At 46.9% G+C, this 23,908-nt stretch overlaps 2 protein-coding genes across 7 annotated transcripts in view; one reads left to right on the forward strand and one right to left on the reverse strand.

Annotated features, from left to right (window-relative positions):
- srgap3 (SLIT-ROBO Rho GTPase activating protein 3) overlaps nucleotides 1–9,089 on the reverse strand; it is a 67,419-nt gene extending 58,330 nt beyond the window's left edge. The window contains exon 1 of the mRNA XM_084705583.1: nucleotides 8,556–9,089. Coding sequence (XP_084561709.1) covers nucleotides 8,556–8,622 — 67 coding nt within the window. The 5' untranslated portion in view covers nucleotides 8,623–9,089. The remainder of the gene's footprint in view (nucleotides 1–8,555) is intronic.
- Nucleotides 9,090–15,250: 6,161 nt separating this feature from the next.
- On the forward strand, nucleotides 15,251–23,406 carry thumpd3 (THUMP domain containing 3). Of its 6 annotated transcripts, none has more exons than XM_084704952.1 (10): nucleotides 15,251–15,399; nucleotides 17,451–17,680; nucleotides 18,619–18,696; nucleotides 18,891–19,334; nucleotides 19,763–19,893; nucleotides 20,347–20,416; nucleotides 21,243–21,358; nucleotides 21,770–21,877; nucleotides 22,020–22,143; nucleotides 22,789–23,406. In XM_084704952.1, the coding sequence occupies exons 1-10, from the start codon at nucleotides 15,294–15,296 to the stop codon at nucleotides 23,002–23,004; spliced, it is 1,623 nt and encodes a 540-aa protein (XP_084561078.1). In that variant the 5' UTR covers nucleotides 15,251–15,293; the 3' UTR covers nucleotides 23,005–23,406. The 6 variants fall into 6 exon arrangements, with proteins under 6 accessions (XP_084561078.1, XP_084561082.1, XP_084561081.1 ...); XM_084704956.1 differs by having other exon boundaries at nucleotides 15,291–15,399; nucleotides 17,405–17,680; XM_084704955.1 differs by lacking the exon at nucleotides 15,251–15,399 and adding an exon at nucleotides 16,126–16,153.
- The last annotated feature ends 502 nt before the right edge of the window (nucleotides 23,407–23,908 follow it).

Below are 23,908 nucleotides of genomic sequence, written 5' to 3' on the forward strand. Positions count from 1 at the left end.
CGTTTGATTCAGTTCGGTCTCCGTCTAGCAAGGCTACTTAATGACTGCTGCGATGTCAATAGCTGTCAAAGCTAATTGGGGAGGATCATAAATTATTTCAGTCTGCTTTGGGACGTGATCTTTATTTGATGCGTTATGATCTAAATCAGCTATGTCCAAGGGTAATACGGACTTTATTAAAGACTCCAAATTGACTATTTTGACCTTGTACACATTTCCCCCCGGCAACTCATAAACTGGGGCTGCCGCTGTTGGAAGTTGACATCGGCCGTTGGGTTCTGTGTTTCAATTCCGTAATGGTTTCTGAAGCTTTTTGTCTCCTTTACAATGCGTTGAGTGCATAAAACTGACTACACGCTGTAAGCTCATGAGCTAAATCGCGGTAAATAGAAAACAGAAGAAAATTCAATTCAAACAGGGCCAGCGTGTTCGCGTTAATATGGGCTTGTTTATTTCACAAAAGGACCTCTGCAGTCCATGCAATATAGTAAGAACAAACCCGCAATTTATCACAAACAGCTGAAATTTCTGAAGCCTGGCTGACACCATTGGAACGATAATATTTCTAACAATGGAACTGAATGTAAAGGCTAAAACACTGGACCCGAGAATAAGGAAGGGTCTGTTCGACAGTCAGATAGAGAGACGACTTATTCTAATGCTGTTGATGATGGTGGATCCGGTGGTTGCTTGATGAAAATGACAGGTTACTCCTGCTCTGCTGAGCGAATACATTATTAGCTTCTCTCTCGGTGCCGATTCTGTTTCTATTTTCCTCTTTCTCTCTCCCTGTATATCTCTCCCTGTATCTCTCCCTGTATCTCTCTCCCTGTATATCTCTCCCTGTATCTCTCCCCGTATCTCTCTCCCTGTATCTCTCCCTGTCTTTATCCCTGTATATCTCTCTCCCTGTATCTCTCCCTGTATCTCTCTCCCTGTATCTCTCTCCCTGTATCTCTCTCCCTGTATATCTCTCTCCCTGTATCTCTCTCCCTGTATCTCTCTCCCTGTGTATATCTCCCTGTGTATCTCTCTCCCTGTATCTCTCCCTGTGTATCTCTCTCCCTGTATCTCTCTCTCCCTGTATCTCTCCCTGTGTATCTCTCTCCCTGTATCTCTCTCTCCCTGTATCTCTCCCTGTGTATCTCTCTCCCTGTATCTCTCCCTGTATCTCTCTCCCTGTGTATCTCTCCCTGTATCTCTCTCCCTCTCTTTGTAAAGAGCACTGCAAGCGTTGTAGCCCGAGTGTCCCATCAGAGGCTGTGTAGCACTAAGGCCTTGTCAGATGCTTGTCTGTCTTCTCACATTGATCTACCCCTCGTCAGAGCTGGCAGCAAGCCTGGAGCAAGAACACAGGGAGAGACACTCCCAAACATTGCATAATTCAAATGGCATGTTGTTACTGTTAAGTAGAGAATCAATAGAATAATATTCAAGCCTTGAGTTAATACAGACACTGTCTGGGAACACACGCCAAGCTAATTTGCTGAGTTGAGAGCCAACAACAATTACCAAGACAAAACATTCTGGAAACAATTATTTTTTGTTAGTAGTTGAATTATTAGTTGGACAATAATAAAGCTTAATGGTCTACTCAAGCCAAAACAGTGACAGAAAGGAAAAATAACTGACGGATTTTCTTTGATCGTTTTTGAAAAGCAGTAAATATTCCAAATGCATTGAACTTACGTATCCTTAAGATCTTTAAGATGTGTATATTAAGGTTACACAAAAAAACAAAAATGTTTCTTTGTGATTTGCTTTCGTTTCACTGCAATCTTTCTGGTGGTTTCACCTTGAGAAGTTCAAGACAAGATTGGTTTCGTATTCATCTCAGAATGTCAAGAGCCTTCTTTTAAAACAGACTTGGCAGAGACTGTTCAGTAACTTTTAAAAGCGATTTGAATTGGGTTAAGCTTTACACTGAACTCTCCTTTTGGACATATTTTGATTCGTAACTACAAAACTCATCAAAACTCTCTTCTGCTTAGAATTTCAGCTTTTAACAATGTCATCAAAACTCTGTCATACACTCAACATCCCTATCCACACCTCTGGCTTGATAAAGTAAGCAACCACCACAGAAAAATGTACTAATTATTATAATTTATTGAACTTGAGACGCCAGTGTTGTGGGACTCTAAACAGCTACGTATTTTAGGATGAATACAAACTGCAACCTTCTAAGGAGGGGTTACCAAACATGGGGGACTCTGGGTAACAGAACTGCAGTGAAGTGGGACATACATTGCAGAAGAATAAGAGTGCATATAAGAGTGCAATTTAGCTAAATATTTAGTTTGGTCTTTTCCTTTCATTACTTCTTATAGCACAAAACCTTTTTTTATTTTATTTTTATCGTGCCTAAGACTTATGCACAGTGCCGTGCGTGAGAAGTGAATTAAACCACGTTCTGGGGTTTTATTAAGCCTGCAAAGCTAGTTGAGTTTGTTTGCTTTTGGTCTGGCAGAGAGGTGTGTGCAGAGACCAGCCTGCAGAGACCAGTCTGCAGAGAGCAGTCTGCAGAGAGCAGCCTGCAGAGACTAGTCTGCAGAGAGCAGTCTGAAGAGAGCAGTCTGCAGAGAGCAGCCTGCAGAGAGCAGCCTGCAGAGAGCAGTCTGCAGAGAGCAGTCTGCCGAGAGCAGCCTGCCGAGAGCAGCCTGCAGAGAGCAGCCTGCAGAGAGCAGCCTGCAGAGACCAGTCTGCAGAGAGCAGCCTGCAGAGAGCAGTCTGCAGAGAGCAGCCTGCAGAGACCAGTCTGCAGAGAGCAGTCTGCAGAGAGCAGCCTGCAGAGAGCAGCCTGCAGAGACCAGTCTGCAGAGAGCAGCCTGCAGAGAGCAGCCTGCAGAGAGCAGCCTGCAGAGAGCAGTCTGCAGAGAGCAGCCTGCAGAGAGCAGCCTGCAGAGAGCAGCCTGCAGAGACCAGTCTGCAGAGAGCAGCCTGCAGAGACCAGTCTGCAGAGAGCAGTCTGCAGAGAGCAGCCTGCAGAGAGCAGCCTGCAGAGAGCAGCCTGCAGAGAGCAGCCTGCAGAGACCAGTCTGCAGAGAGCAGTCTGCAGAGAGCAGCCTGCAGAGACCAGTCTGCAGAGAGCAGCCTGCAGAGAGCAGTCTGCCGAGAGCAGCCTGCAGAGAGCAGCCTGCAGAGAGCAGCCTGCAGAGACCAGCCTGCAGAGACCAGTCTGCAGAGAGCAGCCTGCAGAGAGCAGCCTGCAGAGACCAGTCTGCAGAGAGCAGCCTGCAGAGAGCAGCCTGCAGAGAGCAGTCTGCAGAGAGCAGCCTGCAGAGACCAGTCTGCAGAGAGCAGCCTGCAGAGAGCAGCCTGCAGAGACCAGTCTGCAGAGAGCAGCCTGCAGAGACCAGTCTGCAGAGACCAGTCTGCAGAGAGCAGCCTGCAGAGAGCAGCCTGCAGAGAGCAGCCTGCAGAGAGCAGCCTGCAGAGAGCAGTCTGCAGAGAGCAGCCTGCAGAGAGCAGCCTGCAGAGAGCAGCCTGCAGAGAGCAGCCATTCACCAGAACCGGCAGCAGAAGCGAGAACTCAGAGGTGTGAAGACCCTCACAGCAATATCACACTATGCCTCCCTCACAACAGACACATTTCCTTTCACACTTGTGTCTGTGTACGTGTTTGTACAAAGTTGACACAAACACCTGTCCTTGAAGAGAGGAAATCCTATGAACAGTACTGTTAGGCAGAAAACTAAGCTTAATCTTCCGTTGTGAATGAGAATTGTTTTTTCTAGACTGACTCAGGTCATGATTGTACGTATTCAGCAGCTAAATCTCTTTATAAAGCCCTGGCAAGTGAGAGACATCAAGACAAATAAAGATCAAACTATTTTCAAATACTTTGACAAAACCACAAAAGTGTGTCTTCAACAAATGCCTCAAGCCTTATTTGTCACCAGACAGCCAACCGGACAGCCGGCCGCCCCCTACCAGGGCCTTAGCCGAGGCATGGTGGGCACGGTGACGCTGGGTCACAGAGAGGTGAGTAACACCAGATAAATAACCGGCAAATGGAACAGACAGGCCGTTCATAAGACAACCCTCTCCACAGGAGGTTCCTCATGAAGTCACGGCTGCACAGTTGAGTGGTTTCTAAGAGATTAGGAAGCGAGGGGGAAACCAGGTCTGGACATGAGGCAGTGTTAGGCTGGACATGAGGCAGTGTTAGGCTGGACATGAGGCAGTGTTAGGCTGGACATGAGGCAGTGTTAGGCTGGACATGAGGCAGTGTTAGGCTGGACATGAGGCAGTGTTAGGCTGGACATGAGGCAGTGTTAGGCTGGACATGAGGCAGTGTTAGGCTGGACATGAGGCAGTGTTAGGCTTTATCAGACCAATCTAGTGGAGGACTTTAGGGCCAAGCTTCACTGCGAGCTGGAAATGGATGAACAAGGAGCTGGGATTAGATATCCATGCATCCAGTGTGGAAGGGTGTGGGTGTGTGTGTGTGTGTGTGCTTGTGTGAGTGCGTGCGTGTGTGGATGTTTGTGAGTGTCTGTGCTCTTTAAAATCGCTAAAAGATTCAATTGTGTTATCTTTAATGTGATGTACTTAGTATCCACAGCTTCAGAACTGAATTGATCCCTTTAAATCCTAAAGGAAAAATAGTGTGGCCTTCTCTCTGCTGCAGTTTAGATCCACAGGTTTTTAATGGGATTTAGAAACAAACACACTGCTGGCCATTTCAGAACAGTCCTGCAGTAAAACATCCTTGGGTGCGTTTTGAAGTATCAATCTTTAGTTATATTTCTACAAGGAGTCAGTTCCAGGGTTGTTTGCTTGGAGCCTGAGACCTGAAACTCCCCATTGGGACAAGCACATGTTGCGGGAACAGGACATCAACGCTTGTGGAGATGAAGACGATGGACCCACCGGGCCCGTGGATCCTTGATATTCACTTTCCTCAGTATCTGACTTCAACCTCAAACTGATCTGAGATCTGGCAGAGCTGTTAGCTTTGATACACTTGCTTCAATGTCTTGGCAACACTAAACTGTCCCACTCTTATTGATGACTACTTCCTGTGGACATTTGTCCTCCGCCCCCTGGGTCTCCGTGTTTTGTTTTACTGCCCCTCCCAAGATTTCTTCAAATCAAATCAAAATGTATTTGTATAGCCCCTTTTACAAGCAATGTCAAAGAGGGCTTCACATACGCCCATAGAACAGCCCCTCAGCCAACCTAAACCCTCTAAGGAAGACGAGGAAAATCTCCCAGGAAAACTCACTGGAGGAGAAAAAAAAATGGAAGAAACCTCGGGAGGAGCAAATCAGAGAGGGATCCCCTCCTTCAGAGACGGCTGGTGAAAGAGCGGAGCAGAATACAGCCTTAACATAGTCATACAGCAGGGAAGTGTCAATGGGTGTTGAAACACCAACATCCAGTGTTCATTTCTTCAATGTTTCTGTCCTATTAGAGAGTGAAGATGTGGACACCATCTTTTCCCTTCAACAGTTCTGTAGAAGAAAAGGTTGCCTGTGTGTGTGTGTGATGACTGAATGTTCTCGGAAACGGCGCTGACTGACAGGTGAAGACCAGACCAGACTGGTCTTTGCTTTTCCTGAGAATATTCTGGTTGGTTTTTATAATTAGTTCCCTTCCTCACCAACCCCAATCCTTTCCTCTACGGTTGTGATTGCTCTCATCCTCCCCCAAGTACTGGAGGCGGTGCAGAGTGGGGGGTGAGGGGGGACCCTCCATTCTGTATTCTCCCTCTGATTGGCTCTTCTAAGCCCTCTGCAGTCAAACCAGCTGCCAATACTTGGGCCTGAGCCCAAACCCCCTGTTTGCATGAGCGCACGAGGGGGAACACCAGGAGGCAGAGGTCCAGTCTGTTACAAGGTTTTCCTTGGTAAACAGATTTTAACCTACCTTCTTCAGTGAGTCCTCCTGTGAACACAGCGCACAAGCGCTCCATTCAAATGTTAATCCAGAGCTTTGCCAGCTGAAGATCTTGAATGGAGGTGAACTCCATTACCCAGAGTGCCTCAAAAAAACTGCTTGGCAACCGGCTTCCCATGCCCTCGGAGACCCATCCCCTGCACAGATTCAAATTCACGGTGGCAGTTAAGACTGGTAAGCTTTACTGTCAAACTGACCAATTAAATGAATTTCCTTCCTGAGATTCTGTGTTTTCTTCCAGACATGGGACCTTTAGTTAAAATCATTTGAAATAATTTGTTGTTGGTTGACGAGGGCACAATGATTAATCACAAAAATGCTTCTGCTTTCTCCTATTGGCTCAGAATATTACCTCAATGTCAGGAGGGAAAATTACTATTGATGTCATTTCTTGATTACCGACTGGAACGACCATGACACTAATCATAAATACTCCTGCCACCTCTCCGCTTGCCCTCTTTTTCTCATCTACCTACGTAGGCCCCGAAAAAACACTAACTCACACCCTGACAGAAGCAATTTCCAAACTCCCATCCCATTATGTGCCCTTATGCAGGGACGGCATAACGGCAGCCATTGTTGTTATTGAAGCGACTGATGAACAAAACCATCAGGCCATGAGAGTCAGAACCCTGTGGTGGGGGCTAAGAACACAGCTGAGAATGAGTGATGAGGCAGGGTCTCCACATATTAGCATGTCTTTCCCTCACTCTCTCTCCTCTCTGTCTATATCTTACTATCTCTTCTCTCCATCTTCCTTCCTCCATACTGTTTCTATCTATTTCCACCCCCTTCACCACTCTCTCCATTCTCTTTCTCGCTCTCTCTCTCTCTCTCTCAACGCCTTGATTAACAGAACCAGGCTCTATGAAACAGGAGCATGTCTCCAATGGCAGCCTCAGATCTCCTCAGATCTCCACTGAATAATTCATTCAAAAACGACCTCTCCATACAACAGACATGTAACAGCAATGAAAGCAAGACTTGGCGCAGAGATGTTTCAACTCAAGATGTGGAAGCAAGCTTCTAGTTAATGTGTCGCCGCTTACACACATGCTGACACACACACACACACACACACACTCATGAGGGGGCAGGGGGGGGGGGGTTCAGTAATGACATGTTGAGGATCTGCAACCTGAGACTAAACACAGACTGTTAAATGATATGGAAGAGTGTGTGTGTGTGTGTGTGTGTGTGTGTGTGGTGGGGATCTGACATGCACAGTATAATGTGGATGTCCACATCAGAATCTGTGTCAACTATTTATTTGGAGCCATGCCCCTGCCCACACACAACACAGACGTGCGTCGACGGATAACAGATTGACAGGATTGGCAACTAGCTAAACCCCCCAGTAAATAGCCTTCATCTACAGTAAATCCCCATGTCAGTCTATCAACCTGTGATCCGATACGAGATTAGAAATAATCCAGGACTTGAGGAAACTGAGTCTAGCTGTGTGAAAGCTCATCGAGGCAGAGGAAGGGATCAGGCTCTCGTTGGTGCAAACAGGAAAAAAAGGATGAGAAGAGTCTGTCAAGTCGATAATGGACAAGATATCTTCTTGCGAAAGGTGGTGAGGACATCCTTAGGCGTGCTGCTGCTGGGGTTGAGGGTGGATACGATTAAATTAAACTGAAACTCAATCTAATTCAAACAGTGTCAGATAGGCGTTGACCTGTTCTGTAAAGGCCAGGACAAAATCATTTATTTATTTTGGGGGGGGGGGGGGGGGGTATAAATGCTTTTGTTTAATTTAATTCATTTCATTCCTAGCTCCATATCATCTGGGTATTGGGTGTTTGTGAACGGGATGACACATATTCCCAGAGGGCTGTGTGTTCTCTAAAAGGGCTACAGTCTCTTGTAGAGACACCCAAAAGACCGTGTTTTCTGTCACAGAGGCACAGCGTCATTATCAGATGCATTCTCTCTTTCAGAGACACATACAAACACGAACACCGCATACATTTTCGATGGCATGCTGTGAACCTATTATCACGCGTCAGTTTAATGTATAGAAACACAGAGATTACGTCTGTTGGGACACGCTGCTGTGTCAATGACTTGTCCAAATTCAATGGGATGTGTGTGTTTCTAAGATACGGTATTTCCACAAATACGTAAACCGATATGAGCTGTAAATAATTCATTTTTAACATTGTCCTAAAAATAACCGTATTGTTTACTATTATAATATTTCATTGTTCTCAAGTACATTAAATGAGGTGATATTCGAAGACCAAGTATTTCTCCGTGAGAGGCACTGTGGTTCACCACCGCTCAAAGGCTTAATAAACGTAAACAAAGGAGGGCAATTAAGCCCCTGGTTGCCCCATCCAGTTCCTTCCATTGCACGGGCCAGCCAGTAGACCAGATGATTATACAAAGCAACAAAGCACCCTCCAGACCACTTTGACACGAGCTGGCGAAGGAGTTATCGTGATTTGACTATGAATAGGCACTGACACACAAACATAGCCTACTTCATTGTAATGAAGTACGGTAAGGTATTTTTTTATCAAGAAAAGTGGAATCTATGACTTCTACTTTAACCTGACAACAAATGGGATGCTCACAAGGTCGAAATCAAAACGTCTTCTTGTAACATATCCTTAGCATATGCATGATCCATAAGCAACACTCACCTTTGACTTGCGTCTCATACTCTCCAATGATCTCCTTGTCCTTCTTGAATTTAGTTTGAGATGACATTTTGTCCTACGGTGTGAGGGCGAGAGACCCAGTAAAATGCGCGAGAGGTCCTCGGTGTCGATCCTTTGCTTTGCAGCCTTTTCTTCCGTCTTCGCTCCTGTTTGTGTCCAATTCATGCAATGAAGACAATTCCCTTACGTTACTACTTTGGCCTTTCGAAGACGATAGAAAAAGCTACATAAAAGCTGTCGCGAGCCCAGCTGAACTTCTCTCCACCTGCAAGTGCTTCTATTACTCTCTTTTTTGGCAGAGAATTAAGCTATTCTTGAGAGAAGATGGGAGCTCCTCCTTTCTCCTTCCATCCAAAGCAAAAGCTGCAGAGAGGGTAAAACTAAACCGTGCTTTTTAAACCAGTTGCATCGTAATGTTGTGGTAGTGCGCGTTCACCCATTCCGATAGTTGTTTTCTTGATTTCGGTGTAGCCAAAAATGAACATCGACGTGCAGTCTACGACGGTACGGGCAGGTCCATCGGTTTTAGCTGTGTGCTCTCGGAACGTTTGCGCTGCAGGGAAAGATGAATTGAGTCGAAGGTCACGTGATTCTCCTCCCAATGTAGAATACCCCTCCCCGAAGCTATCTCTCTCTGCCCCTCTCTCTTTCTGTGTCTCTCTCTCTACCACTTTCTCGGCCCCTCTCTCTCTCTCTGCCTCTCTTTCTCTTTCTCTCTGCCTCTCACTCTCTGCCCCCCCCTCTCTCTCTCTCTCTACCTCTCTCTCTCTGCCCCCCCCCTCTCTCTCTCTGCCTCTCTCTCTCTACCTCTCTCTCTCTGCCCCCCCCTCTCTCTCTCTCTGCCTCTCTCTCTCTACCTCTCACTCTCTGCCCCCCCCTCTCTCTCTCTGCCTCTCTCTCTCTACCTCTCACTCTCTGCCCCCCCTCTCTCTCTCTCTGCCTCTCTCTCTCTACCTCTCTCTCTCTGCCCCCCCCCTCCTCTCTCTCTGTCTCTCAGTCTCTCTCACACGCAAACACCCATCCTGGCATAGGTCTATCTGTCTCTCCATATCTGTCACACAAACACACACAACACCAAATGACTGTGTACAGCCTGCTTCATCTTTCATCATGAATTAGCATCTGCCTGATTGATCAGGCTGCCCAAATTATGGCTCATGGGGATTTTCATGTGGAATATTTGCACGAGCCAAGGAAGTCCTGAAAGTTTGTTGAGCTCATCAGACTGTTAATGTTTTCAGATGCATGTCATGATGACAGCATAGTGATCTCCCTAGCATTGTGTGTGTGCATGTGTGCGTGTGTGTGTGCATGTGTGCGTGTGTGTGCGTGCGTGTGTGTGTGTGTGTGTGTGCGTGTGTGTGTGCATGTGTGTGTGCGTGTGCCTATGCAGGCCTCAGGCCTAGCTTCAGACCAGCCTCTCCCAGTGATGTCACAGTGATGTGTCCAAACACAGTGTTATATCACACATGCTTCCTCTGGGTGGGAGAGCTACCATGTGCTGAGGGGGGGATGGAGAGAAGAGGGAGGGGGAAGGAGGCAGGGGGAGGAGGGAGGGAGGGAGGAGGTAGGGGGAAGGGGGAAGGAGAGAGGGGGAAGGGGGAATGGGGAAGAGGGAGGCGGGAGGAGGCAGGGGGAAGGAGAGAGGGGGAAAGGGGAGGGGGAGGAGGCAGAGGGAGGGAGAAGGAAAGAGGGGGAAAGGGGAGGGGGAGGAGGCAGGGGGAGGGGGAAGGAGAGAGGGGAAAAGGAGAGTGGGAGGCAGGGGGAGGGGGAAGGAGAGAGGGGGAAAGGGCAGGGGGAGGGGGAAAGGGGAGGAGGCAGGGGGAGGGGGAAGGAGAGAGGGGGAAAGGGCAGGGGGAGGGGGAAGGAGAGAGGGGGAAAGGGGAGGAGGCAGGGGGAGGGGGAAGGAGAGAGGGGGAAAGGGGAGGGGGAGGGGGAAGGAGAAAGGGGGAAAGGGGAGGAGGCAGGGGGATGGGGAAGGAGAGAGGGGGAAAGGGGAGGGGGAGGAGGCAGGGGGAGGGGGAAGGAGAGAGGGGGAAAGGGGAGGGGGAGGAGGCAGGGGGAGGGGGAAGGAGAGAGGGGAAAAGGAGAGTGGGAGGCAGGGGGAGGGGGAAGGAGAGAGGGGGAAAGGGGAGGGGGAGGCAGGGGGAGGGGGAAGGAGAGAGGGGGAAAGGGGAGGGGGAGGCAGGGGGAGGGGGAAGGAGAGAGGGGTAAAGGGGAGGGGGAAGCAGGGGGAGGGGGAGGAGTGATGGGCTACCTCTACTTATTCTGTCTGTTGCAAAATCGACAGTGATGCAACTTCACACATGAACTTGACACAAAGTATGGACAAGCACCCAGGCACTTAACATGGTTTCACAGTGTAAATAATGCATGAAAACAGGCTTGGAAACAGAGACGTTGATATAGCACTCGTTCTTCATACAAGCTCGACCTATGACAATGTGCTAGGACAAGAATCAATGGGAAATGGTGCTATAGAAGATAATACAAGAGATGAAGCCATAGCATTGAGGCAAGTTAAATGATGCACCAGGCACAAAACAAACACACTGCAATGCCAACGCCGCCCCCCACTTCGAAATCAGTTTCACTTGTCTGAACCTCACTCTAGGTGGAATTGTTCACAGTCAATTAGAGAGCTTTTTTACCACATTTGCTGTCGCTGTTTTCCTCCGTGCTTTCACACTGTTTCTGAGTCATCGGTCACAGCCGCGGCAGGGTGAGTCATATTTGTTTGAGAGGAAGACCACCAGTTCCAATACACAGTGTGTTTTACATGTGATGTGATGCACACAGACTTTCAGATGAGGAGACGGCCTGAATTACTAGCGGTGGAAGCTTTGTCTGCAGCGACCGTCTGACAGGGAAGCATACACACGGTCAACTTAACCGCTTCCTGTCGCCCTCCGGTTGTATCATGGGACAAGTGGCAGTTCTACACGGGGGGCTACGGGGGCCAGGGACATATTTAAAGGGGCCCTGGCCCCCGAAGCCCCCCGTGTAGAACTGCCACTGGTCCCATGATGCCCTCTTTGTTTCAATTGAAACTCTTTATGTACAAAATAAACGTTTGCAAGATTTTAATGTAAAGCTTTTTTCCGTTTTCAGTTTTTGTTTCTGCTGAACGTGTGAAGCAGCTGAACCTGGATGTCAGTCAAGATCAGGGAGAACCTGATTGAGGGTGGTTCCACAGTGGGTTCTGGCAGTCTGGTGTTCCAGGAGAACGTTATCAGGCTGGACCAGGCCCGGCAGGGACATTCTGCTATCTCGCATTGTTACATACTGTTCTTATTTTTACCAAGAAGAAAATTCATAATTTTGAACCTAACTCTGCCTGCAAGCACATGACCAACAGCAATGCCCGCCCAGGCATGTGCACACGCGGTTAACCAGTTGCCTTAACTGATACCTCGGAAGATAACGTTTGGTGAAGGACTGCAACTGCTCTTGAGAGCGAGAGTTCCCAGGTCACGCCAGTCCTGTGGGAAGCTACTTCCTAGCACGATGCAGGGAAGGAAAGACACGGCACTGCCTAAGCTAAGTTGGACCAGTCACTCTGGAGAGCCTAATTGATCTGTGGCAGAGCGGTGAGAGCGCCTCTCTAAAACCCCTCCAACATCCATCCGCACTAATCTGTGCCCTCTGGAGGCGTGGCCTGGGTGCTCTCCCAGGAGCAATGACGGTGGAAACGGGATGTGGGCTTGTTGAAGCCGTGCCTTGCCGTCTCAGGACAGTATCTTCTGGCTGATGACCACCTGCCTCAGGAGGATCCTCAGCAGGGCTGGGATAAGACCCTCAGGAATGAGAAAAAGCTTCTGGCGGAGTGCGTGTGTGTGTGAGTGTCTTGCGTGTATGTAAGTGTGTGTGTCTGTTGTGTGTGTGTGTGTTATGTAACGCCGTCTGATTGGCTGGTGAACTTCAGCGCTCCACTCTGAGATCTCCGCGAGCCACCCGTGTGATCACCTATAAGTCACCTGTGATCCAGAGCGGCTTTTCTTTGCATGGAAACACACAGGAGAGCCCTTGAGAGCGGTGTGACATCAGGATGGATTTTGTCCTTTAGTCTGCACCCCCCCCCCTCGCTCTCCCTCTCTTTTCTACCCTCATTGCTAGGCATTTCGGCAGTGTGTGTGTGTGTGTGTGTGTATGTGGGGGGCTTGGGAAACTATGACTTCACTGTTTTTTAAGCACAAAGGTCCATTGTGAGTCTCTGCAGGATTTCACTCTGATGGGAACTGAGTGCGATCCACTGGTTTGTACACCGCACTGCAACACAACACAAACCACACACACCAGCGGAAACATAGGGATTGTGTCTGGAGAAGGGTGGACTACATCAGAGTCAAGTTTTAACAATGCATTTGGTATCTCAGTCGTAACTCCCTTAGGGTCGACTCAGAACCACAATGCAACGGGAGGCTGAAAAAAACTGGATTTTCTCGGGAGGTTTTTGCTGTGCAACTGCAGCATGTTTACTTTTCTAACAAACAAACAAAAACAAAAAAACATTATTTTGAAAGAATGAACCTCAGGCTTTACAATACAGGCAAATGATGTTCATTTGGGTGAAGATTTCCAATTACGGCTTTTGGATTCCAATTCCAGAGGGCAAACACCCTGTATAAAATACCCACAGGATTTCCGAGCTCAACACCATTTTCCGTTCCCCGTCTCTGGTTGGACAGACCGTGGTCTTGATGCGTTACACAGCTGGAGAAGAATCAGGAGTGTTCAGCCAGAGAGAGAAAGAAAGAGAGTGAATACCCAGCTTGACCTTTAACCCCTACAGGGGGTGCGACGAACTCGCATTAAGGCTCATATCCATTCTGTCCATTTCGACATCCAGCTCTTCGTCCATCACTCTGTCCTTCTATCTCCAAACCCCTGGCACACTGCAGAGTGTCAATACACTCATTGGAGTGTTGGGACCTGCACTGTGTTACCATGGATGCAGAGGTGCGTTCTCACATCCCATAATGTCATAAAGATAAGAGAATTTCAAAAGATTTGCAAAACGTTTGAGTAAGGCAATTTGAAATCAGCGTTCCTCACTGAAAATCATCGCTAAGATGTTACCAACAGATGACAGATGATTGTACCGTTTCACCACACGTCAGTCCAACGCCCCCCATCAGTCTCATAAACACCACTACAACCCACCGATCTCTCACACCATTCTGTCTTGTTATGGTCACGTGAGTACTCAGCAAGCCATGCCCCTTAACACTCCACAGAAATCTGAAAAATGTCCTGCGTCGTAAACTGGCCTCAAAGCCTCCTTCTTCGAGGACACATCTGGCAGTCAGCTGCAGTGCGCTCGTATTGTTCTTTGTCGCTCGTAAGTGAATTCAGGTTATGAGTCACTGATTTAATTTTTCCAACTCAGTGAGATGGCTTTCGGAGCGCTGGCTGGTGAAATCCAAAGCCCTGACTGATGTCCAAGATCGAGGACGGGAGCTCTGAAACAGGGTTTTCAGGGGGACTTTGATAATGGGAGTGATTTCGGTCTGGTGTTTACAAACACACATTCTCTCTAAACTGAAAAGTGGTACAGCACAGATTGAATGCCACGATTCAGTTCGAAAGGAAAGACTCATTCTTGAACTGAAATTGGACTTCCAATTCCAATGGTTCCAGCAATTCAACTACATTCAAGATTACGTTCCCAACGCAACTTCAGTAAATTTGAATGGTAGCACCAGCCGAACGCGTGTGATTATTGGTGTCTACATAAAAGAGCCTTCTCTCCCAGAGGCTTGACTTGAAGGGGGCTTACACACAAGCAGCCACCCTCTCAGTTCTGATCCCCTGGTGATTAACACCACATTGAGAGAAATCCTGAGGAGCCCTCACACCAAAGACCCTCTGAACACTTGTGAACACGGTGGCTTTGAGCCCTTTCATGTTATTGAATGAAGGTCATGCTGGAAACCCTCACAGTCTTTATGCCCAAAAGCTATTTCATAAAATATCTCTCACTAACGCTCTTTCTCTCACTCTCTCTCTCTCACCCTCTCTTCTCCTACTCTCTCACCCACTCTCTGTCTCTCTATCACTCTCTCTCATTCAGTCACGCTATGTCTCTCACTCACTCTCTCTCTAAATATATTTACTTTAAATATGAAAAACTGGTAAAAAATAATTTACCTTGAATATGTTCTTCAATGAAAAAACATGGTCTTCTGTATTTGTGTGGCAGTGTAAAAGTGCAATGTTGAGAATTTTCGAAAGGTTGAAAACATATTTTGGGAAAAATACGCAATTTGCGATGTCGACATGACTGAGAATAGATATTCCTGATCACCCATGGCCATATATGAGGGAGATGTTCGAAATTGTCAGCGTCAAAAAGCATTTCTGGCGAATGCGCTGCGTGTATGTATTTTATTAATCTAGTAATGATGTGAGGGCCAGTTACCAGCATGACACTAAAACACGTAGCTACGTTTTTCCTAAGTAGGATATGTCAGACATTTCAAAATTTTAACATGATTGGAAAGTGTAGTCAGTACTTCAAATGTTTCCAGTCTTTATAGAGACGAGTATCGTACTTCAAGCTATTTGAGTGAAGGATGTGTACTTTTGCAATCTATGAGATGAAAATTTTGAGCGAGTCTCACTGCAGTTCTCGGTAGAAACGGTTGCTTCTCTTTGTCAGACGGCTCTCTAACACGCAGCGTACGTGGCAGAGGAGGAAGCCCTGCTGGGGCTGGTTAGATGAACTCGAGACCTGAAGGGAGTAACAGACAAAAGGAGAGAGAGTCTTTGAAGCCCCTCAGAAATGACCCCGGAGCCCTCTCACCGAGGGGTCTGACAGACGAAGGTAACGCGGACGGACAGGCTTGTTGGGTGCTAACACACAGTCAGAGTTTTCTTGCTTGACAGCTTGGCTCGTTTATCCGCGTGTGACTGTCTCTCAGTGGTTGTTCTGACTCACAGTTCTTTTTCTTTCTTTCTCTCGTTTCACCAAACTTTCATTCTTTCAAAAGAAATAATGCTACTCTGCTGGTCCTACAGTTGCCGGTAAACAAGGTCTGCAGTAGCCCGGTAAAGAGTATAAAGGTGATGCTAGTGTTTTTGTTTTTCAGAATACAAGTTATTTTGATCGGTTGTTTTGGACAAGTGCTGTCTGTGCTGCTATAGCACCTGCTGAGTGGGAGAGCTGTTTTCTCTCTTGGCACCAACACACACCAGGTTCTCTCACATAACACCCTCTGACTAATCAATCTGTGAGATAATTTTTAAATTACACTTACTCAGGAAAAAAACTTGGTTAAATTAGATTGTTTGCAAAGGAATCCATCTTAAAGTACCGCGTGTGTGCTGTGTGTGTATGTACGCTCGATCTTCATGTGTTTGATCGATGGAGAGAGAGAGATAAAGATATAGATCGTACTTTGACCCAGACCTCCAGAGGAGCTATGCTGATTGTCTCATATTAAACTCGTGTGTGGCTATTAATCACACATCCCAAGGTGCCAGAAATGAGCGGACCCTCATTCTACACACTCCATTTACTGGATAAGCACAATGAAGTGCTAAGGATGGCAATGAAAACAGATGGATGATGATCGATGGTGAAGAAACGTTTTTACAAACCACCCTTTCTACAGCACAGTTATCTGTATAGCTACTAAGACAGTGATTCAATACATTTTGGGATGAGATGTGATGATAGTATTATCTTTTTAAGTTGGTTAATTAACTGCCAAATACGAAGGCCTAATATCTAAAGACTATCTTGTACTGTTAAGAAGAAATATTACTTGCTTGTAAAATTCAAATCCAACCCTTCTTCTCTCTGTAAACACTTTAAATGAATCCACTCATCCTAATAATTGTTAACAGAATGTAAGAAACAGCCCCACTCAGTAAGAGTTGGAGCTAGCATGTTTTTCTTCTAATTTGTGACGTGTATTCACTGCTGAATTCGAGTACTAATGTTTGTGATTAGTAATTGTAGCTAGTAAATTATAATTCTTGACTGTCTTTCGTATTAGAAAGATTTGCCACCAGAAAAATACTTTTGACATACACTTGCATTTCGCATGCTATTCTAAGATAGAGCTGCTGTTAAACTACGTTTGACGATGGAACAGACTAAAAATGTTGAAATAACGCCCTCTATCGATTGAATGACGTGAACACGTTAGAAAATAAGATGACGGTAGATCGCTGCTGCAAATTATTATTTAGCCTAAGAAATCGGATAGCCTTTAAAAAAGCGGTCAAAGTTTATGTGAAAATCAAAAGCGTTGAATTCATCGGCTCACCGCACTAGTACAGAAACTCTTAACCCGGAAGTGTTGTTTCACCCTCGTGGTGAGACATGACAGACGATCAATGAACAAGTGTGTTTCAGTGACTAGAGCTGTCTACGCTGCAGTTGCTAGCCTTAAAAGTCCGACTCCTACCCGTTCACTGGTAGGATTTATTTGACAATCACTGGATTCCAGAGAAATACATTATAATATGAGAAGGGGGTTACTTTTAACCAATACCGCCAAACCAAATTGTTCTATTTTAGATAACATTTGCTAGACCAGTACCTAGCTAGCTCTAGCTACAATCCAAGCTAGCTATAATCAGTAAGCTAAATTCAGTAGACAGTTGGCCAGATGTGTTCTATAGTAAATCTAGAACACACCAATATAAACTAGCTAGTGCTATCTTGCTAGCTAGCTAGCTGTTCTAGAAGTCCGTACTTGTCCGATACATGTGGTAAAGTTGTTGGGTTACCAACATGCTATAACATCTATTATAGAAGGCGAAGTTGTCAACTGGAAGGCACATTTGTGAAATGTAAGGCAAAGTATTCTCTTTTCCAGATTCCTTGCTTGCTTTCGGTCACAAGGAAAAATACGTGTATTCCAGACTGTTCCTGGCGTAAGTGGCTGCGTACCATGTCATCGGAAGGATCAGGCCCCGTAGCGGGGGACAATGCGGGCGATGCCAACATGACCGTCACTATCGGAGCCACAGTTCCCACCGGATTTGAACACACAGCCGCAGAGGAGGTCAAGGAAAAGATTGGGGTGGAAGCCACTATAAGCAGAGACCGTGGCCGGATTTACTTTCAAATAACCACGAACAACCTCTTTCAGGTAAGAAGGAAGGAAGCCGTTGATGGAAGTGCGATGAGTACTGAATCAGCCCTCTGTGGACATTTTTTGTTGTTGTTGTAAGTCACAGTTGATTGTCAGTATTGAACTATGAGTAATGATATGTAATTGTCAGCACTCTAGGCTGCTCGTGAGAAGTGGGAGGATCCTTGCACTGTAGCCTCACACAGGGTTTGAATCCCACCCGGGGAACTCGCGTGTACTCTCAGACCCCCGGGCGTGTCAGTGTGGAGTTTGTATGTTCTCCTCTCGCTCACAAGGGTTTCCCCTGCTAATAACCCCAATATAAAACCCAAGCAGAACAGATGGCTGTGCTGCAGGACATGGGTCCTGGGTCTGGTCTCCTAGACCTGGCTGAACACTGCTCCTGGCTTCCCTCAGAGGAAGGCCTGCAGGATGGGAAGGAAGTTCATCAGTGGACACTCGAGTGTGTGTGTGTGTGTTGGTGACGTTGAATGACCAGTAAATGTTTCTTCATCAGAATGAATAACACCTTTTGGAAGGTTTGAAAACCTGATTGACTATTCTGGAACCACGTACAGTGTAATTAACAGTACTGGTGTTTTAGACACACAGTTATGCAGTTCCGGATTTCCGAAATTAGGCAATGCCATAGTCACTATGAACTTGCACCCGATTGTTGTTTATGTTTTCTTGTTCTGTGTTGCCGGGGTGATTAATTCACAAGACTTTGCTGATTGTCACGTATCACACGCGCATGGGAGTTTTTCTTTGTATTTTTTTTAACACATGGATTTAAATGACAATGATATTTCCTTTTTCCATTGTGAATTCTGACTGTTTGTTTTGATGTGGGCAGTTCTTCATCTTCTGTGTGGTTGGCCTGTAGACCCGGTCCTCTCTGCCCCCTCATCCAGCCTCCTCATCCAGCCTCCTCATCTAGCCTCCTCTCTCTGCAGGTGCATCACCTGAAGTCTGTGGATAACCTGTTTGTGGTGGTCGAAGAGTACGATAACTATCAGTTTAAAGATTCAAAGGTAAATGTTTTGGCCTTGTGCTGTTAAAAGAAGATTCCTGGGATTTAGTTGTCTTCAGTCAACATCACAGACCCACACACACACTTTCTCTCTATCACACACACGTACTTTCTCTTGATCACACACACATACTTTCTCTCTATCACACAGACACACACTTTCCCACCCCATACACACCTCTGTCTGCCCTACAGGAGGAGACCCTGGCAGAGCTGCAGCTTCTGGCCTCTAAACTCCCGTGGACCAACGCCCTGGAGGTCTGGAGGCTGAACAACTCCCTGAAGAAGAAGAGACTCCGTCGCCGTGGCCCCGGGACCAGGGGGAAGCCCAGCACCAAGCCCCCCAGAGACGCCGTCTCCACCGAGGGCCTCGTCGCCGACACAGAGCGCCTGCAGCTCACCGAGCCGGACCAAGGAGACGGGTTGCCAGAGCGGGCGGATCACCCCCCAGATGAGCAGGACAAGTTGGGGGCGGGGCCGGAGGAGGAGGCGGAGCCCAGTGTGGTGAAGTTCCGTGTGACGTGCAGCAGGGCTGGGGACAAACACAGCTTCACGTCCAGCGAGGCGGCGAGGGATTTTGGCGGGGCCGTGCAGGAGCTGTTTCAGTGGAAAGCTGACATGACCAAGTTTGATGTGGAGGTACAGTTTGGTGGAAGCAAGTTCCAACATGACTGGTAGATTCCACTGCATTAGCCAAACAAAACCCTCCCATGTTGACACCCTAGTCGAGATAAGGCTGTCTTGCACGCCATGACTCAAACTATGTAGAAAAGAAAAACTATACAAATATTTTTGTTGGATTCAGACGGGTGCGGTTACTTTAGACTTAAGTTCTAGTAATTACTAAAATAATATTTTGTACACATTTTTCATTCAAAAAGTAACTACACCACATACACTACTTTAAAATGGCCCATTCTACTTATTAAAGATGTGTTTGTATTAACATGAGCATGAGAGAATGTTCGAAGTGAAAATAATATAAAAATGATTTGGTTCATATATATTCCACACCTGCTGCACTAGACTGGCTCAGAGTCCTCAGGCAGTTTGTGTGTGTCCCGCAGGTGCTGCTGAACATCCACAAGGTGGAGGTGGTGGTGGGCATCGCCCTGACGGAGGAGAGTCTACACAGGAGAAACATCACTCACTTTGGGCCAACAACACTGAGGTCCACCCTGTGTTACGGCATGCTCAGGTCAGGATGATACCCTGGTTACAGCTCAGGTCAGGATGATACCCTAGTTACAGCTCAGGTCAGGATGATACCCTAGTTACAGCTCAGGTCAGGATGATACCCTAGTTACAGCTCAGGTCAGGATGATACCCTAGTTACAGCTCAGGTCAGTAGGATACCCTGGTTACAGCTCAGGTTAGAATGATACCAAGGAGTCACATCCTGTGGAAGCAGAACCGGAGCTGAAACACTAAACCAAAACCTGTTCAGTCCTCACACAATGCTACACTCAGCGTTCGTAAGCTGACTCTGGCAGGTGGGCGTGTGTCGTAATAAGATCCACCGTTTCATTAGTTTTTCCCCTTGTATTCAGCCTTTTTTAAACAAGTTAGATCTGTCGTGGATGTTCTGCTCCACCTGTTGAATCCAGACAAAGGTGGCAGTTCTGTTTCCCCCGTGTGTGTGCTGAGACAGGCTGTGTAAACCTGAGCCCTCCGATGTGATCCTGGACCCAATGTGTGGCACTGGAGCCATACCACTGGAGGTAGGAACAGGAGCACCACTCCAACACGCCACACCCGCGGTCTTCAACACTGGTTCTCAGGGCCTGCTGTCCTGAAAGTTCTAGATGTTTCCCTGCTAGACCACTGTAGAGACCACTGCACTAGACTGGCTAGAATAACTTAGTGGAAAGCTCTTTATTTATAAAATGTTATAAAAACAATAATAATACCTATTTTTATAGGTACCTTTCAAGGCACAATAGGACACCTTACAGCATAGAAACAGAAATTCAATACTAAACAATACAAACACACAAACATCCAATGCAAATCGAACTATAAGTGTGCAGAAGATTATCTTACAGGATGTGAGGGAGTGTAAAGGTGAAGGAGGGCAGATAAGGTGGAGACACGTTTTTGAGCACTTTGTAAGGAGGGTTGGGTATCGAGAACCGGTTCCATTATAGAAGATAAGACGCGCATTTCGATTCCTCATTTCGGTTCCTAACTTTTTATGAAAGTTATTACAATCCCTTGGTGTGCCAGTTTTTAGCCAATTTTAAGTAAAAAAAAAACAACAAAAAGAAAAAAAAAAAAACAATCTCACATCGGCCCCAAGTGTGTCAGACCACCGGTATTCCAGATTTCCAGTCCAGCCCTGATGCCTACAAATGTTGTTGAATAAATACAGAAGGCAGGACATGTTTAGTTTTTCTCAGAAATATCAATGGTCATTCTCCTGTCTTTTTGCACATCAGAATCAGAGCTAACATAACATTATGTTCTTATATTTTTTCTCTTAAACAAATGGTTGACACTGACCTCCTGGTTCCACTTCCTGTCCTCCTGGTTCCACTTCCTGTCCAGGGTGCCCTGGAGTGGCCGCAGGCCTTCTACGTCGCGGGGGACAACAACGACATGGCAGTGAGCCGCACGGTCAACAACATCAGCCACGCCCAGAAGAAAAGACACGACAGGGGCAGGCGAGTACAGACCCACCCCTCATCCACCCCTCATCCACCCCTCATCCACCCCTCATCCACCCCTCATCCACCCCTCATCCACCCCTCATCCACCCCTCATCTACTCCTCATCCACCCCTCATTCACCCCTCATCTACTCCTCATCCACCCCTCATCCACCCCTCATCCACTCCTCATCCACCCCTCATCCACCCCTCATCCACCCCTCATCTACTCCTCATCTACCCCTCATCCACCCCTCATCCACCCCTCATCTACTCCTCATCGACCCCCTCATCCACTCCTCATCCACCCCTCATCCACCCCTCATTCTCCCCTCATCCTCTGTTATAAAAAACAATACCAATTTGAAACGGCCCTGTTGGGTGAAGACTTCCTGTGACGGAGATGTTGTGTTCCTGTGCGTTGCAGTGAGACCCCAGGGCTGCAGATCGACACGGTGCAGTGGGATCTGTGTCACCTGCCCCTGAGGGCAGCCTCTGTGGACGTCATCGTCACAGACATGCCCTTCGGGAAGAGGTCAGGGGCTTTAGGGGCCTGGATTGTTGTGTGTTTGTGTGTGACAAGCAAGGCCAGATCACTGGGACATTATGGAACAATAATGTTGTGTGTGTGTGTGTGTGTGTGTTTGTGTGCGTGCGCGTGTGTGTGTGTGTTAAAGAATGGGCTCCAGGAAGAAGAACTGGGACCTGTATCCTTCCTGTCTGAGAGAGATGGCGCGTGTGTGCAGACCAGGCACTGGCAAGGCTGCTCTGTTGACACAGGACAAGAAGTGCTTTGCCAAGGTAACCTACCTCTCATCCAGACCAAACACAGATCCAGTGTTAGTCACAAATGATCATTGTTACCCCAGGGACACACTGTATATGCAGCATGTCTTGACAGTTTAGAAAGTTATGCCAGTATTTCATTGTTATTACTTACATTTATGCGTTTAGCAAACGCTTTTTATCCAAAGCAACTTCCAAGAGAGAGTTTTATAAAAGTGCATAGGTCACTGATCATAACAACGAGATATCCCCAACATTGCGGGTAGCCAAACATGAGGCATATATTGTGAAACCACATCCCGAAAATTTCAGAGTTATCATGGCGTTTGTAGGAAATATGTCAGGAAACTGGATACGTTGTTATTCAAGCTGCACCAGCCTGTAACAGAAGGATCCGGCAAGATCTTCACCAGAGTCATAAGATATAGATATCATGAATAGCTGTGCAATCACTCTGATGTTGCCTCAGAAACAAAGTCTGCATTGTGGCACCTGAATAGAGACTTTGTTCTGAGGAAACATCATTGCAATGACAAGGGCTGAATCATACGTTTTGTACGCCCCCTGGCACTATGGAAGTATCCAATCCAAATGCCCCCATTGGGCCTTGGCCTGCGAGCGTGTCATGATGGCTTGTTGATGCTCTGTGTCTCTGCCCAGGCTGTGTCCAGGATGGGCGGGCTGTGGAGGAAGTCTCACACCGTCTGGGTGAACGTGGGGGGGCTCCACGCGGGGGTGTATCTCCTCAAGAGGACCACGGGCGTTTTCGGACAGACCCCCGAAGATATCTGGGAAGGGCCGGCTGCCGCCAAGGCAACCAGCGAGGAGAAGGAGGGTGCGAGGGACGTGACCCAGGGAGGGACCACTCCAGTTTAGTTTGACGTTTGAGTGCTTGTTACACCAGGGCAGTCTTTATTTATTACCAAACTAAGGCCATTTCCATTTTTGTAGGATGCAAGACAAGTCACTTATTTCCTTACACCCCCCCCCCCCCCGCCCCTTCCCCCACAGCTCTAACCGCAGTAGTTGAGATACGTCATGTCGTTTTCCAGACTGGTTACTTTGACTCAGCGTTCATAGGATGTTGGGTGGGTACAAGACGCGTCCTCCATCCTTGACGTCTGCTTGTTTTAAATGAGGCCACTTACTCAGTTCCACTTCATGTGTTTGCAGGGAATCGGTCCAAATGACCTCACTTCCTTAAAAAAAAGCTTGTGTCATGTAAACAGTTTCTGTACAGTGTCTGTTTATAGTAATAAAAGTATTGTTTTACAGAGATTTTTTAATTACACTGATGGTGATGTAATTATGCTAACGGTGATGTAATTGTTTGACATTGTCATGGTTTGACTGGCCTCAGTGGAGGGCATGCACGTACAACCCAGTGAACAACAGCCCTGTCCACCTACACATAAATCAGCTGCACCCATCTGGTGAGACACCAGGAATGGTTGATATTAATTACTGGACGACGAACGGTAGGAATGTTTTAATGTCATAAAGTTATGAATGAATGGAGAAAATACACCAGGTCTAAAGTTAACTTTGAACTGTTAAAATTACAGTTCAAATTTTAAAGTATTCTTTTTATTATAGTACTGTGTCTGAGTTTGTAGAATAATACAACAATGAAATCCATGACAGGGTAAATCTTCTGTCTCCACCCACCCAAACAACTCCCGAACTTAGTGGCACAATATTCTGTATTTAACGTAACGTTTTAATGTAGCCTATAACAATCAACCAGTGACCTAGACGGATACGGGACGTAATCAAAAGT

This window comes from Hypomesus nipponensis, chromosome 9, assembly GCF_054491055.1.
Source record: "Hypomesus nipponensis isolate SF chromosome 9, ASM5449105v1, whole genome shotgun sequence".
NCBI lineage: Eukaryota > Metazoa > Chordata > Actinopteri > Osmeriformes > Osmeridae > Hypomesus > Hypomesus nipponensis.

What these genes read in the sequence shown, in the direction of transcription:
- thumpd3 (XM_084704951.1), top strand. Translation starts at nt 16,920, where the DNA reads ATGAACAAGTGTGTTTCAGTGACTAGAGCTGTCTACGCTGCAGTTGCT. An exon ending in CGACTCCTACCCGTTCACTG is followed by an intron (nt 17,001 to 17,404) that starts GTAGGATTTATT and finishes TCTCTTTTCCAG; the next exon opens with ATTCCTTGCTTGCTTTCGGT. An exon ending in GACATGCCCTTCGGGAAGAG is followed by an intron (nt 21,878 to 22,019) that starts GTCAGGGGCTTT and finishes TGTGTGTTAAAG; the next exon opens with AATGGGCTCCAGGAAGAAGA.